The following is a 12,917-nucleotide window of genomic DNA, read 5'->3' as shown; positions in this document are numbered from 1 at the left end:
AGCTGTGGTGCCAGCTTTGCTGGCTGGTGCCTACACAGCAAGCCCATTATTTACTCACCAGAAAGCTGACAGAAGGGGGATGTTTGGTAAAAGAAGGGAGGGGCTGGCCTATCTCAAGATATTTCTGTTCTGGTATTTTCAAAATATTTCTGATATTTTCAAAAATTTCTGTTCTACCCTTTTTAGCCAAGTCTTCCTCTCTGCATTTAACAGCCCCCCCCGGGGAATCCTGAATCCTGCCTGGGAAGTCACTACTTTCTTCTGTGTGGTCCCCTACTCTGGCTGTCCTGACCCTCCTACTGATGTGCTTCCTGCATCTTAGGAAGTCCCAACCAAGTGTAATAATTTGCTTCCTTTAGCAGACCTGAGCATGCCACGGGGGTTTTGCAGAAGCAGGTTTCTTGACATCTGCTAGCGGCCTCAAGTGCCAAAATAAACGTGGGGATGAGATGCAAGGTGGCAGGGCATGCACACCAGGCAAGGTGGGGCTTTGTTTGTTTATTTGGAACAATACTTGAAGATAGTTGAGACAAGTGGCCATCCGTTAGCATCTTAGCATCACGTTTCACAGGAATGGTGGAGCTCCTCACTCATCACCCCCCACAGTGAATTTCCCATGATAAGCGTCACTGACAGGTGACTCACGTTCTAGGTCTTCCTGTGCAGCAAGGGCTGGATTTTTGGCTGCTTCTGAAGTGTGGAGAGAATGATGAGTGAAAGATCGAGCCCTGAACATCCCTACTCAGGGTAGGTAAAGATGGGCAAATCTCATCATTTTAGCTGGGGCTCAGGGACATGCCTGAGAGTGAAGTGCCTCCTTTCACCAGCACTTACTTTTTACGTGGCAACTCAGAGCACACAGCATCTCTGCAGTTGCCCCACTCACTCCCTGGGCCTGACCTCACCTCTTGCAGATGCATTTGTGCTGGCTGTACCTGGGCTAACACATCCCAGGAACACCCCTTGGCATGGGAACACGGACCCAAGCCTGACCTAACTGTGTACACACTTTCCTTAAGCCGTTGTCCCAGCTGTGCTGGAATTCAGCCTGAGCAGCTGAGACCAAGCTGAGGTGTGAGTGTATGAACTGCCAGCCCAGCTTGGCTGGTGGTATAGATGTGTCCTTGCATGCTGGCTGGGATCAACAGAAAAGACCCAGGCTTTCCTACACCAGTTGTGTTTCCAACAACATAAAAACAATCTTAGCTTGGCATAAGTAAGACTTGGGTCACTGTGTAATGTAAGATCACAGGGTAAGGAGATTCCTGTGCCTGGCACCTGATCCACAGCTCAGCAGACTCAGAATAAAGGTTCCCTTTGGCACATGCTCCCTCTCAATAGGGTCTCTACTAAAGAAAAAACATTACCTGGGTTTTGATTGTACTGGACCCATCAGTGACTTCTACTGTCAGGTTATAGCTTGACTTCTTCCTTGCATCCAGGGGTCTTGCAATGACCATGCTGCCTGTACTCTTTTCAATGTCAAAATCCATGTCCTCATCACCACCTGGGACAAGGGAGAGATGGAAAAGGGAAACAGGAGGGCAGTTACTGTCAGCTAGATTGGGGATAGTGCCATAGGTAAGGTTTCTCCCAAATCTGGAAACTTAAAACAACATGTGATTGATAGATAGATAGATAGATAGACTGACAGACACAGGAGACAGGGAGAACAAGGAGAAGCTGGACAAAGAGGTACTCACAGACGGTGACAAAGGAGTGTGAAAAGGAAGGTGAACAGAATTAGAGAAAATGAAGAGGAGGAGAGAAGGGAGAAGGATGCACTTATGCATGTGATGTCCTGGCTAGATTGGCAACAGGCACATTTGAGCATTGATTTATTTGCACAAGGTTTCCAGCCATGCAGCATCACTGGCTTAGCATGGATCAGGGACCTGCTGGGTAGAACAGGGCTCTTGCTGGCTTCTGATTCAAGGTCACACTGTGGGCATATCAGCATTGGTCCTCATCACCATGGCTGGGAGCCTGTGAGCTACCTGAATTCCCAACACACCAACAGTTGGGGAGGCAGACGGTGCTTCCAGGGTGAGCAGAGCCTGTTGCCTCCAACCCAGATGGCTGAGAAGTGCCAGGAACAGCAGGCCTGAGCAGATCAGCAGCAGAAGGCTGTCCCTCACTCTACTGCTGCTCAGCCCTGGCATGGCAGCTCCTTTCTCATGCCTCGCTTGCTGGGGTCAGTTGGGCCCCTCTTGCACATTAAACCCTGCAAAGCTCCTCTGAGATATGGAGAGGCTGAAACAGTTTTCTGTGATTGATCCCAGGTCTCAACTTCTTTCTTCCTGGCTACTAGATGCTCTGGATTCTGCTTTATTCTATTACCAGCTGGTAAAATATTTGCTGGTTGTAAAATTACATATCTTCCCTCGCTGGAGGAATGCAGTGCTCACCAGCCATCTGGACCACTGCTCTCCTCCTGGGAAGGAGACAGAAAGAAGCAGACAGAGAGTGAGAGATGCCTGGATGTCTTTCCCTGACAAAAGAGGGAAGGCCAATGTTGCTTTGTCAGAGCTTTTGCAGACTCCATCAACCCCAGTGACAGAGTGTTTGTGGTCTGGGAAAGGTGAAACTTTGAATGAGGTGCTGAAGGCTCCTGAATCTCTCCATCACCCTCTTGCTTGCTAGCTACCGTGAACTTTCCTTCCCTTGCAGGGAAAATAAAATCCTGTCCTTTTCCACCAGGATAGAAACTAAGAGAGCCTTGAGCATCACTTGGTACACTGGGTACTGGGAAAGACGAGGCCAAGCTATGCTCCAGCACTCAGCAGGGAAATGATGGGGTAGCATTCAGAGGAATACACCATTAATTCTTCAGACCCAAGCAGACACTACTAATGCTGGATAAACCTTTCACTGATATTGTCTTGCTCCTTGTAGCATTGTATCTCTTGTTGCTTAATTGTATTTATACACCAATATCCTTGCCCTAACACAGTAAGGGGAAAAACTATTCGCTTGCCCAATTAAGGCTTTGTCTGACAAGGGCAGGCCCTGCAGGCAGTACCAGGGAAAGGCTGTGCAAGGTAGATTGGGGCACCACTTCAAAACATCAAATTACGTGAGTACAATTGGCCCTCGTTGGTAGGACCAGTTCTGCACACGCTGCCTGGAGAGTCCCCTGGGGTGACAGCCCACGTCCCCTCTGAATCGTGTGTCTTAGAGGAGGCCCTAGACTTCCACATTCCATGTCTAAATCATCCCTGGGATGTGGTGAGGTGGAAGGGAGAGCCCCACAAGTTAGGGCAGACCAGGTCTTTGAGGAATGCTTCCTTCTCAGTTCCCTGCTCAAGACTCAACATGGAGGGAAATACAGGGGGTGTCCGTAACACCCAGCCACACACCTGGATCCTTGCAGGCAGTTTTAACAAAACCAACAGTGTCACCTGATTCCCAGGAGGAGCTGGCACTGGCATGCCCTGCCTCTCATGCGACATCGGAGAACACCTCAAACACGGGCAAGTTCCAGAATGTAATTTAAAAAGCGTGTTAGGTAATTGCACTTGGCACCAGAGGCCTTGGATGGGCAGCTTTGTCTAATGGCTGTTTAAACCTTCTGGTGCCCGTGAGAAAGCTTTCCCTGTAGCTCACCTACACCTAAAGCAAACAACTTCATTAGCTCAGGCATGCGAGCGCTGAAAGCCAAGGGAGCCGGAGCAAAGGCTCCCAGACACTGCTGCCCTGCTCTAGTTTCTGTGTCTCACCTGTGATATTAAACCACACTTGGCTGGGGCCCATCTCGATGCTGATCACTCCCACCATGTGGTTCACGGGATCTGTTTCCATCACGGCGAAGTTAAAGTGGGGTTCATCAAAAGCCAGTGGTTCTGAGGAAGGGCTGGGCCGGGCCACCCAGCTGATGTGAAGTCTGACGTGGGAGGAGAGCGGGGGGCTGCCGCCATCTGTGGCCTTGACCTGCCGAGAAAGGCGCATGCAGTCAGGGAGAAGGCTGAGTTAGCTCATGGGAACTCCACGGAAAGCTTCTTCTCCCACCCACCAGGAATTTCAGCTCCCAGTGTGCCCAAAATCCCATGAAACAAATCTTGAGCCAGTGGTCCATGCTCTGGCTGCTTCCAAGGCAGAGCCATGCAACCCAAATTCCTCTTTACCATCAAGTAAATCTGCCAAGCTCTATCCATAGCAGAGACCTGGATCACAAGTCTTATTGCAAGGACCCACAGACTCTGAAAGGGCTTTGAGCATCCAAGCTCCATGGCCTGATCAGAATGCCAAATAGAGGCATGATGTTCAAGGCTGTTCAGGTTGGGTCCATAACCATATGGGATCATGGATTACTGTATTCCTTTCCGAAGGTTAGTTGGACAGTTAATTTTAAATTTATTGTCCATTTTTAATAGGTTCCTACCTTCTGCATTTCCCATCATTCCCTCCCAGTTTCTCTCCCTGTAAAACAATTCCCTTACTCGAGCTCTCCTCCCACTGCTGCATTTTCTCCATCTCTTTCCTTTTATCTTTTCTGTTTCTGAACCCTTTTCTCTCTTTCCCTCTCCACACACTTCTCCCCATCAGCTCTTTGTGTTTCCCTCTTCTCTCACCGTGAGTATGTTGTATTCAGAGGCAGGAAAAGCTTTCCTGGAGAAGACTGTGCCAGTTGTGGGGTTGATGGTGAATATCCCCTCCTCCTCCTCCTCGATGGTGTAGGTGATCTGGCTGTTCTGGCCCTGGTCACGGTCGGAAGCGATCAGCCTGTAGACAGGCAGTGGGGTCTCCGAAGCCGCTCTCTCGGGGAGCTGCACCATGAAGAGCTTGTGGGGGAAACTGGGAGGGCTGTCGTTGGCATCCAAGACTTGGATCACGACTCTGCTGGTGGACTTCAGGGTTGGCTCTCCGTTGTCAGAGACAGCCACCTGTCAGCAAGCAAAGGGAGTAGGTGACAGGGCCCTTAGACGTGACCTGGAGTGTGACCAGCCAGCCTCCATCCTGGTGGGCAATGACTCAGCCAGGGGTTTTTGTGTGGGTCTGCATTTTATCTCAACATTTTCAAAGGTGCTGCTCCTCTCTGCAGGGCAAAGCCTGGTGGCTCTAGCAGGCACTGTGCAGGGCCTGTCCATGCACAGGGGGATGAGTTTGCAGGGCTCCTGCTCCCAGCTGCTCTGGGCAGTGGGTCAGGCTGGTCATTGGAGATCACGCTGCTGAAAATGTTCATATTGCAATGGTTTGGCGAGGTACCAGCCATCCTCACCCTGCCCTGCCTGTGCATGCTCACAGCATGTTGCATTGCACAGAGAAACGTGTTATCCCCATCACCCCGATGGACTCAAAAACCTCCAGATCCCTCTGATGGGAATACTCATAGCTGGGAGCAGCTGAGGATGGGGGCCGGTGACCAAAGCTACACAGCAATGTCTGATACAATGAGATAAACAAGGGTGGATTTTTCTGGCTTGCTCTTTCCCCCATAATGTATAAACCATCCTGCTAGACAACAGTTCCAGTCCTCTTCTGCATTCCCACAGCTTCCAGAGCAGAACTTTTGCTCCAGTCTTCAGCAAGAAAATAATAAACCCCACAGTACTGCTGCAGCTGTCTCTTGGGTTAACACACACCATTTAATTAAGTTTCCCAGCAGTTGGGAGCTGATGGGATGAGATTCCTTCTCTGTGCTCCAACTTGCAAGGAAAGCTCTTTGAGGACTTAATACACTTGTAGGTAAATAAAGCTAATTACAATCATCATTACCCACCTCTAGGATATGTTCAGCCTTGTATTCTCGATCCAGCTGCCGTGAAGTCGTGGAAATCAGACCTGCCAAGAAAGAAACCGTTTGAGCTCCAAGACTCAGCATGCAAGAAAAGCCAGGGCTGATCAGATCCCTCAATGCCCAAGATCAGCCTGCCCACCTGTCCCGTTTCAGGTTCCCTTTGTGATCAGAGGAGAAAGACAGATACCCCCAGAGGGTAACCCATCCCCTCCCAGCGTGAATCCCTCTGTGGAGGTGTTGCTCTTGCTCTCTGATCACAGAGACCATGGAGGAAGGGGAACACCTACCAGATGCCTGCATCAGTTGAGGGTTGGCAAGGCATTAGGTGAGAAAAGCTGCAGGACCATGAAAACAAAACTTTTCTTATGCCTCTAAGTAAAAAACATTCTGCATGTGCTGGCACAAGCCTGGCCTCTTAACAAGTCCCAACTCCTCTTTTCCCTGTGCTGAACTTTGCTCTTTGTAATTTACAGTGTTTTGACAAAAGTTTGTCTTCTGTCTTGGGAAATACCCTCTATTCAACTGCTAGAACAAATGCATTGGGGCTAAAAATAAGGTACACGGTCGGTAATAATGTTGGTGTATTATTTAAGCCATGCTGAGAGACAGGATGAGTCCTCCAACAATTGCAATATTTGAGGGATTTCTGAAAAATACACAGCAGTTTAACCACAGGGAATAGGATGGATGCAGGAGGGAGGAACTGTGGCTATAATAAACTGGAGTTGAAACAAAATCATCATAATTGCCTCTTTTTGGCCTGTCCATGACTAAGCTGAGTAGACACAAGTGTGGAAAGGATGGAATTGAGGCTTCTGTTTCCATGTCTGGTTTCATAACAATCATTGCAGAGTGCCTTGACTCTTCACTTTTGGGGAAAAGCAGCTCTAGATCATTTTCACAACTGCTTTACCAGTGATGGAAATTGTATATGTAATGTTTGACCTCCTGAAAGTCATCAAGTCTGACACCTGTGAGTGTTTTTGTCCACTCCCAGTTATCAAGGTCTTTCTCTTCCTTGTGAAGGGAAGTTCTGCTTCTTCACACCAACAAAAGGCAGGGTGAGTTTCCCTGAGCACAGCAAGCAGTGACCCAGGCTCATGCTACCCTGGGAAATGCTTTGCATGTGATGCCCTGTGCATGTGCAGTGGTGTGAGCATGTGAACTTGTGTGTCCTGGGAGACTTGTAAATCCCAGCTGCACAAACCCACCTCAACTCTCATTTCTGGTCCAAGGCCAGAAAGCTTTAATTAATACTATTGTATTCAGTTGTACCATGCTTTTGAGCACGACAGGCAGGAGAAAACTTCAAATGGCTGCAGGAAAGCAGCTGAAGGAGGGAGCAAGGAGAAGCTGCTTGGAGCATGACTATTGTTCACCGTTTCCACTTGTTCTCTGGGATTATTCACACTTGGCACCAGCCACAGCGCTAAACATTTATTTGATGCCTTTACAATCATAAATCAACACTCCTTTATGTGTTATGACAAGATGGCTTGAAAAATTCTGTTTGCTTGTCTGTCATAGTGGTTTTATTCTCTCCCTAATCATCCTTTTACCATCTCAGCAAGTGAAGAGGACTCAGCAGAGAGCCCACTAGAGCTCTTAAAACTTTCCCAGGTTAGTGAGAGGCTGTAGGGGTCCATTAACAGCAAAACTCATGGAAATGCTCTCCTAATGGGGGCCTGGAGAAGGAATTGCAGCAGCAGTTCACGGAGATCTCTGATGCTCCTGTCCCAACAGGTTGGCTATTGAGCCCAGAACTTTAGCTACCTCAGGGAATGCTTCATAATCTTGGCCTAACAAGCCCACAGGACACACAGATATTGACAAGAGAGCTGCCTGACACCCATGTGGACACTGGGGATGTTTCTGGTTTATCAGATTGCAAAATCCACTTGCAGCAGACTTACACCTTGTTTGCACTGGATTACTGCATGCCAGCTGATGGAAGGGAACTTAACCACTCTGAAGTGACTATCTGGATTTGCCTGGCCACACCCTGAAATTCTTTCATGACTTAATGAAAAAAATGAAAAAAACCAGAATCATAGCTCAGCTTTCTAGTGCTGGAGAAGGAGGACTGCAGTGAAGGCAGATGAACTGGACTTTATGACACTCTTGAATGTCTGTACCACTGAAGATGCTCAGATCTCCTGGGGAGTAAGAGCTGACTCTGCTCTCTGTCACATAACCTGTACTGTATCCCAGCTGGGAGTCTCACCAGATGGAATTTTTTGGTTTATCTTCACATCTGCTGAGCCACAAGGCAAAGGGTTGGCTTCTCCTCCTGACCTCAGGCAAACTCTGTCCCTTACTTTGCGCCCAACCGCGGCTCCCAGTTCTCCCCTCTGGAGCCAGTTACCACTCTGCCCTGGGATCTGACAGCCCTTGTGGTTAATTAATTAGGGTTAATCACCCTAATTCCCGTTTGGAGCCGCAATGCTGGGCGATGCCGAGATGCACAAACGGACAGCAGCGTTCACATGGCCACGGAGCAGCCGGAGGTGGGGAGATGGACACTGCACACGACTCCTGAGAGGAGCCCCCTGGAATGAATGCACATTTTCATTTGTTGCTGCTTGGTTGTACACCTTGTGAGGCCAGAGGGCTAAAATGGAAGTGGAAGCTGTTATTAAAGGGGATCTGCCATCAGCTTTTGTGGCCTGGGGACACAGTTCCTTGGTTCTTTCTGCTGTCCACTACAAGGCCTGGGAAGTGCATGTTTAGTTTTAATGAGTGTTTTGTGTGTGCATGTGCATGTGTGTGAGTTATCAGCACCCTGCCCTCCTGGAAAACCCCATCCAGCCTGTCCCATGGGACTTGTGACGGAGTTGAGTGGGTGTCCTTTATTTGTGTTCTTGCATGAGGCCCTGAAGGTTTCTGCTGAATCCTAAAGAGACTGAACAAAACTGTCAAAGGTCCTAATTACACCCGTCCAATTAGCCAAGCTCTGCATCCACCTGAAGGTCCAGAAACAGTCCCTTCTGTTGCCTGCATGCAGGCAGGCACAGACTGTGCTCCAGCAGCCTGTCTGCACACAGCAATGGGAAAGGATCGTCTGCCTTTCTCCTGCTTGCTGCCTGGAAAGGGCAGAGAGGAAGGCTGGTCATGTTGGAACAGGAGCACCAAAATTACCAGGGCATTGTTGTCAGGGAACAAAAAATAATAATAACTTCTGCTGGCAAGAACAGGGCTGGGGTGGAGGTTGCTGGCCCCCTGCCCTTGCTGCAGGGGGGAAAATCTAAGATAGTTAAAATAGCCAGAATCAGGTTTGCAGGCACTGAGGCTTTCACAAGAGCCTGAGAAGGGAAGAGGTTGTTCTCCTGAAATTCTCTTTCTCTTTTCTCACTCCTGCTTCCATTTAACCTTTTTTTCCTTCTCCACCTACCACCCCACCTCTTGTTCTGACCCTGCTGTGCACTGCTCCATGCTCAGCTCTGTGTTATGTTGATCTGGAGAGCAGCCATGCAGCCATCCCTCAGACCTAAAGAGCAGGATTTCCTCGTAAGAGAAATGCAGGGAACCACAGGCATCCTGGGGAAGCCCATGGACACTGACACAGCACAAGAAACACCAGAAGAACAAGCACTAGGTAAGAGCTGGAGACAAATAATCCAAAGTAAAAGGATTCTTCAAACAGCCTTCCAGCAGGATGAATGGCTTCATCCTGACTCTTCCTGCCACGGCCTCCCAGTTCCTCCTGGTCCTGTCTGGACTCGAACCCCCTTCACATCAAACCCTGCACAAAACAAGCTGAAAACGTTTCCAGCAGAAGAATACCCCAAACCCTACTATCTGTCCATCTCTCCGTGCAGCTATCTATCCCTGTCTCCCACAAACACTGCTCCACACCAGCTGCCAGGCTGGGCTGGAGAGATTCCATCGCCAATGGCACAGAGCTTTCATCTCAGTGCTCAGTTTTGCTCCCTCTTCTCATTACCCTTTCATGTATTTTCCCCCTTTCTCTCCACCCTCTTTAGGAAATGAGAGCTGGAAGATCTTAGAGCCTTTCTGTGGTAGTTTGGGGATGCTGGAGATGCCCAGGACAGTTACCATGGCCGTTCCTGGTTCCCTGCAAGGCCTCAGGAGAAGTCAAGGGGCCTTGCTGGTTATGTCTCCACTGGCCAATCCACCCCCGTGTCAAGGTACTGGATCAAACACAGAACCAGGAGCAGAATTAGGTTACTTGCAATAGTGTGCCACTGTGCCCTAAATGATTATCCAGGGCTATTCTGTAGGGTTATTCTGGGTGTAGATACTCCTGTTGTAGCACTACATCAGGACCTCCATTCCTATCAGGACACAGGATGAGAACAAGCTTCCTCCCCCTCCTCCTGCTCTCCCTTTGCCAAGAGGCCACTACCAGGAATGTCCTACCTAGGAGAGACCCAGACTGACCTCTGGCCCTCTTGTGCTCTGGCTTATTTCAGTGCCAGTGTGATTTATTTGTCCTTTGATGACAATGACCATGTGGGATAGGAGAAAAAGAGATGTCTTGATCACAATCTTCTGCCCTGGACTGGGATAACCCTCTTTTTTTTGAATACAATCCTGCACTAATGGGGATGACCAGGCTCTGAAAGACCAGAAGTTCATCTTCCAGTGCTGCACTATCAAGCTGACACCAAGGATTATTGTTTTATTCTACTTAATGGAGCAACTAGCCTGCAGAATGGAAATACCACTGAGTTTCCAACAAGCTGCCTAAAGCCCTGAACGTTAGACAAGCTGTGATACTGCTCCTGGCAGCAGCAGCAGCAGCAGACTTCTCTTTAGATACTGTAAACATGAGGGAATAACTGCTCCGTTTATGCCAATGTTCACAGGTAATTATAGGTTCTTTTGGGTGACATGCAAGTAAAACAATGGATAACTGAATCCTCATCAGGCTTGGAAGCAGGACCTTAAACAACCTCCAAGCTCAGGGTTTAAAGAAGAGACCTCCAGCAACTGTCCAAGAGATAAGATCAGCCCATGGGTTTCTTTCAGAACTGACAAACTTATCACTCTTCTCACCCAAATCACCTGAGTATAGGGAGAGATGGAGAGGAGATGACTCATACCTGAGAGAGCTTTTTTTGTCTAAAATGGGGATTAATGGGTTGGCTTAGAGGTGAGGTGTCTCATTAGCAAACATTTGGATTTTGCCAGGGTCACTCATTTTGCTATGGAACATGAGTGACTTTGCAGGGCTGCACTCACACTGAGGTGAAAGCTTTGCCTGCAGCATAAATTAGGCTGAATTTCCTGCAGGGTGCATGGCTGCTCAGCTGATGAGGAGAGCCAGCCTGGTGTCCTGATAGCCATCCTGCTCCACATCCCATTGAAAAGGCAGTGGTTTTATGCAACAAGGCTTCTGAAGGAACATTTCTGCAGAACCCCACATTGTGCAAGCTGTCCCAGGGCTGGGTTGTGCATAGCTGGTTGGATTATGTGGGAAAGTTGGATGCAGAGCAATGTCCTGACCAGGCTAAAAAGCTTCTGGCAGCGCAGACAACTACAGCTGTGGGCAGCAGTGGTCACAGTTAGCTGACATCTCCAGGTGCATTTATACAGTGTCATGTAAATACACCCTGTGAGGTTCTTGTGACAAAAGGATTTTAGTGTTTCATACTAGTACTACTACTACTACTACTACTACTACTACTACTACTACTACTAATTTCTTTCTTCCATTCCCCTCCTAGCCAGCTGTAGAACACTGCCAGAGAGCCATTACACCACTGGTAACACGTAGCTGAGAGCAGCTCTAGCCTTTTTCAATACATCCAGCTCCTCATCTGAGAGCAAGCTTCTATCCCGCTGCAGTAGCTGAACTGCTTTTATCATCTGCAGGAGATCAAAGTCATGCAATAATCCTCTCCCATAGTCAGGCTCTGTGCCCTCCCTTCCTTCTTCTCCCAGAAGCTGATGGTGTGAAGGGCTCGGCACAGCTTTCCTTGCCAGACTGGCCCAATGTCAGCTCTGCTGGGATAGTTTGAGGAAGCTGTTTACACAAAATATCAGCGGGTTTTTGATGGCTCTAGAAGATCTGGTAAATAATCCTCAGATGAAAGATACAGTCTAGGAAGATGGCAGAGGAGGCTTACTACACTTACTACATTAATAGTGCTGGAGAATGGGTGGAGCCTTTAAGTGCAGTGGAATTCATTTTCGTTAATCCTGCCTGGGTCTGTCTCAGGAACAGTCACCTCCAGAAGGGTGTTGCCTGGCTCAGGCTGTGCAACAGGCCAGTTGTTTATAAGGGGGAAGATTAAAAACAACTGCTTGGTGCTGTTCAGGGCTTTGAAAGTAGCACATTCGTGTCATTCTAAGAGCCATCTGGATGCAAATCGCAGCCCTCAGGTTGAGGGTTTCAATCCTCAGGCCCCCCACAGAGTGTATTTGGAGACTGGGACTTTTGCTGCAGGAGGAAGGTGTGACAAAGGCAACTGTGTGGGCTGTTTACACTGAATATGTAACATCCTCTGGGTACTTGGAAGCCTAAAAAACAGATGCTGAGCTGGGTCAGTCTTACCTGTAATGAGGTTAATGGTGAAGAGTCCTTGAGGATTTCCAGTTAGGATGTGAAAAGTCAGTCTTCCCTCTGAGCTAGAGTCCGGATCGAAGGCATCAAGCTGAAGGACAGATGTATTTGGTGGGGAATTCTCCATCACAGAGGCATAGAAGACAGGTCTGGACATCTGAGGTGGGTTGTCATTGGTATCAGTAACTTCAATATAAATTTCAGTCACAGAAGACAGAGGAACTGTTCCCTGGTCAAGGGCTAGCACAGTCAGCCAGTAGTGAGACGTTGCCTCTCGGTCGAGTGATCCTATGGTCCGTATGGTGCCTAGAAGGACAGAGAGTGTTTGTGAGGGATTTAAGGAAACCAGTCCATGATGCCAGAGCAGTCTGTGTCTCAAGTCTGCCTCCTGCTCTTTGCTGCAGACACGAATTCTAGCACCCACCGTGTCTGGCTGTGAGACTGTGTGGAAGCTGAGGGCTTGCTTGTGCTGAGGGTCATTTTTGTTACACAAGTGAAAGAGAACATCTCAGTATTTTTGGGGAGGACAGACATTGATTTGCCATTATTTTAAGGAGAAAAACCCCTGCTTGTTCCTACCCAGATACAGGGATAGACTTAGTATAACCCCGCACAAGCAAGAAAGGCTTGAATGCATTCAACAACGCGAAC

General features: G+C 48.6%; 1 protein-coding gene across 1 annotated transcript in view; it reads right to left on the bottom strand.

The window, feature by feature from the left end:
- The window catches only part of FAT2 (FAT atypical cadherin 2), a 56,581-nt gene that overhangs the window by 28,388 nt on the left and 15,276 nt on the right, over nt 1-12,917 (bottom strand). The window contains exons 3-7 of the mRNA XM_032124591.1: nt 12,258-12,572; nt 5,720-5,781; nt 4,572-4,883; nt 3,720-3,930; nt 1,368-1,507 (exon numbers count right to left, since the gene is read on the bottom strand). Coding sequence (XP_031980482.1) covers nt 1,368-1,507; nt 3,720-3,930; nt 4,572-4,883; nt 5,720-5,781; nt 12,258-12,572 — 1,040 coding nt within the window. The remainder of the gene's footprint in view (nt 1-1,367; nt 1,508-3,719; nt 3,931-4,571; nt 4,884-5,719; nt 5,782-12,257; nt 12,573-12,917) is intronic.

The sequence above is a fragment of the Corvus moneduloides genome, chromosome 15, assembly GCF_009650955.1.
Source record: "Corvus moneduloides isolate bCorMon1 chromosome 15, bCorMon1.pri, whole genome shotgun sequence".
NCBI lineage: Eukaryota > Metazoa > Chordata > Aves > Passeriformes > Corvidae > Corvus > Corvus moneduloides.
Note: the sequence above shows the minus strand (reverse complement) of the source record. Positions and strands in the feature narration are given on the sequence as shown.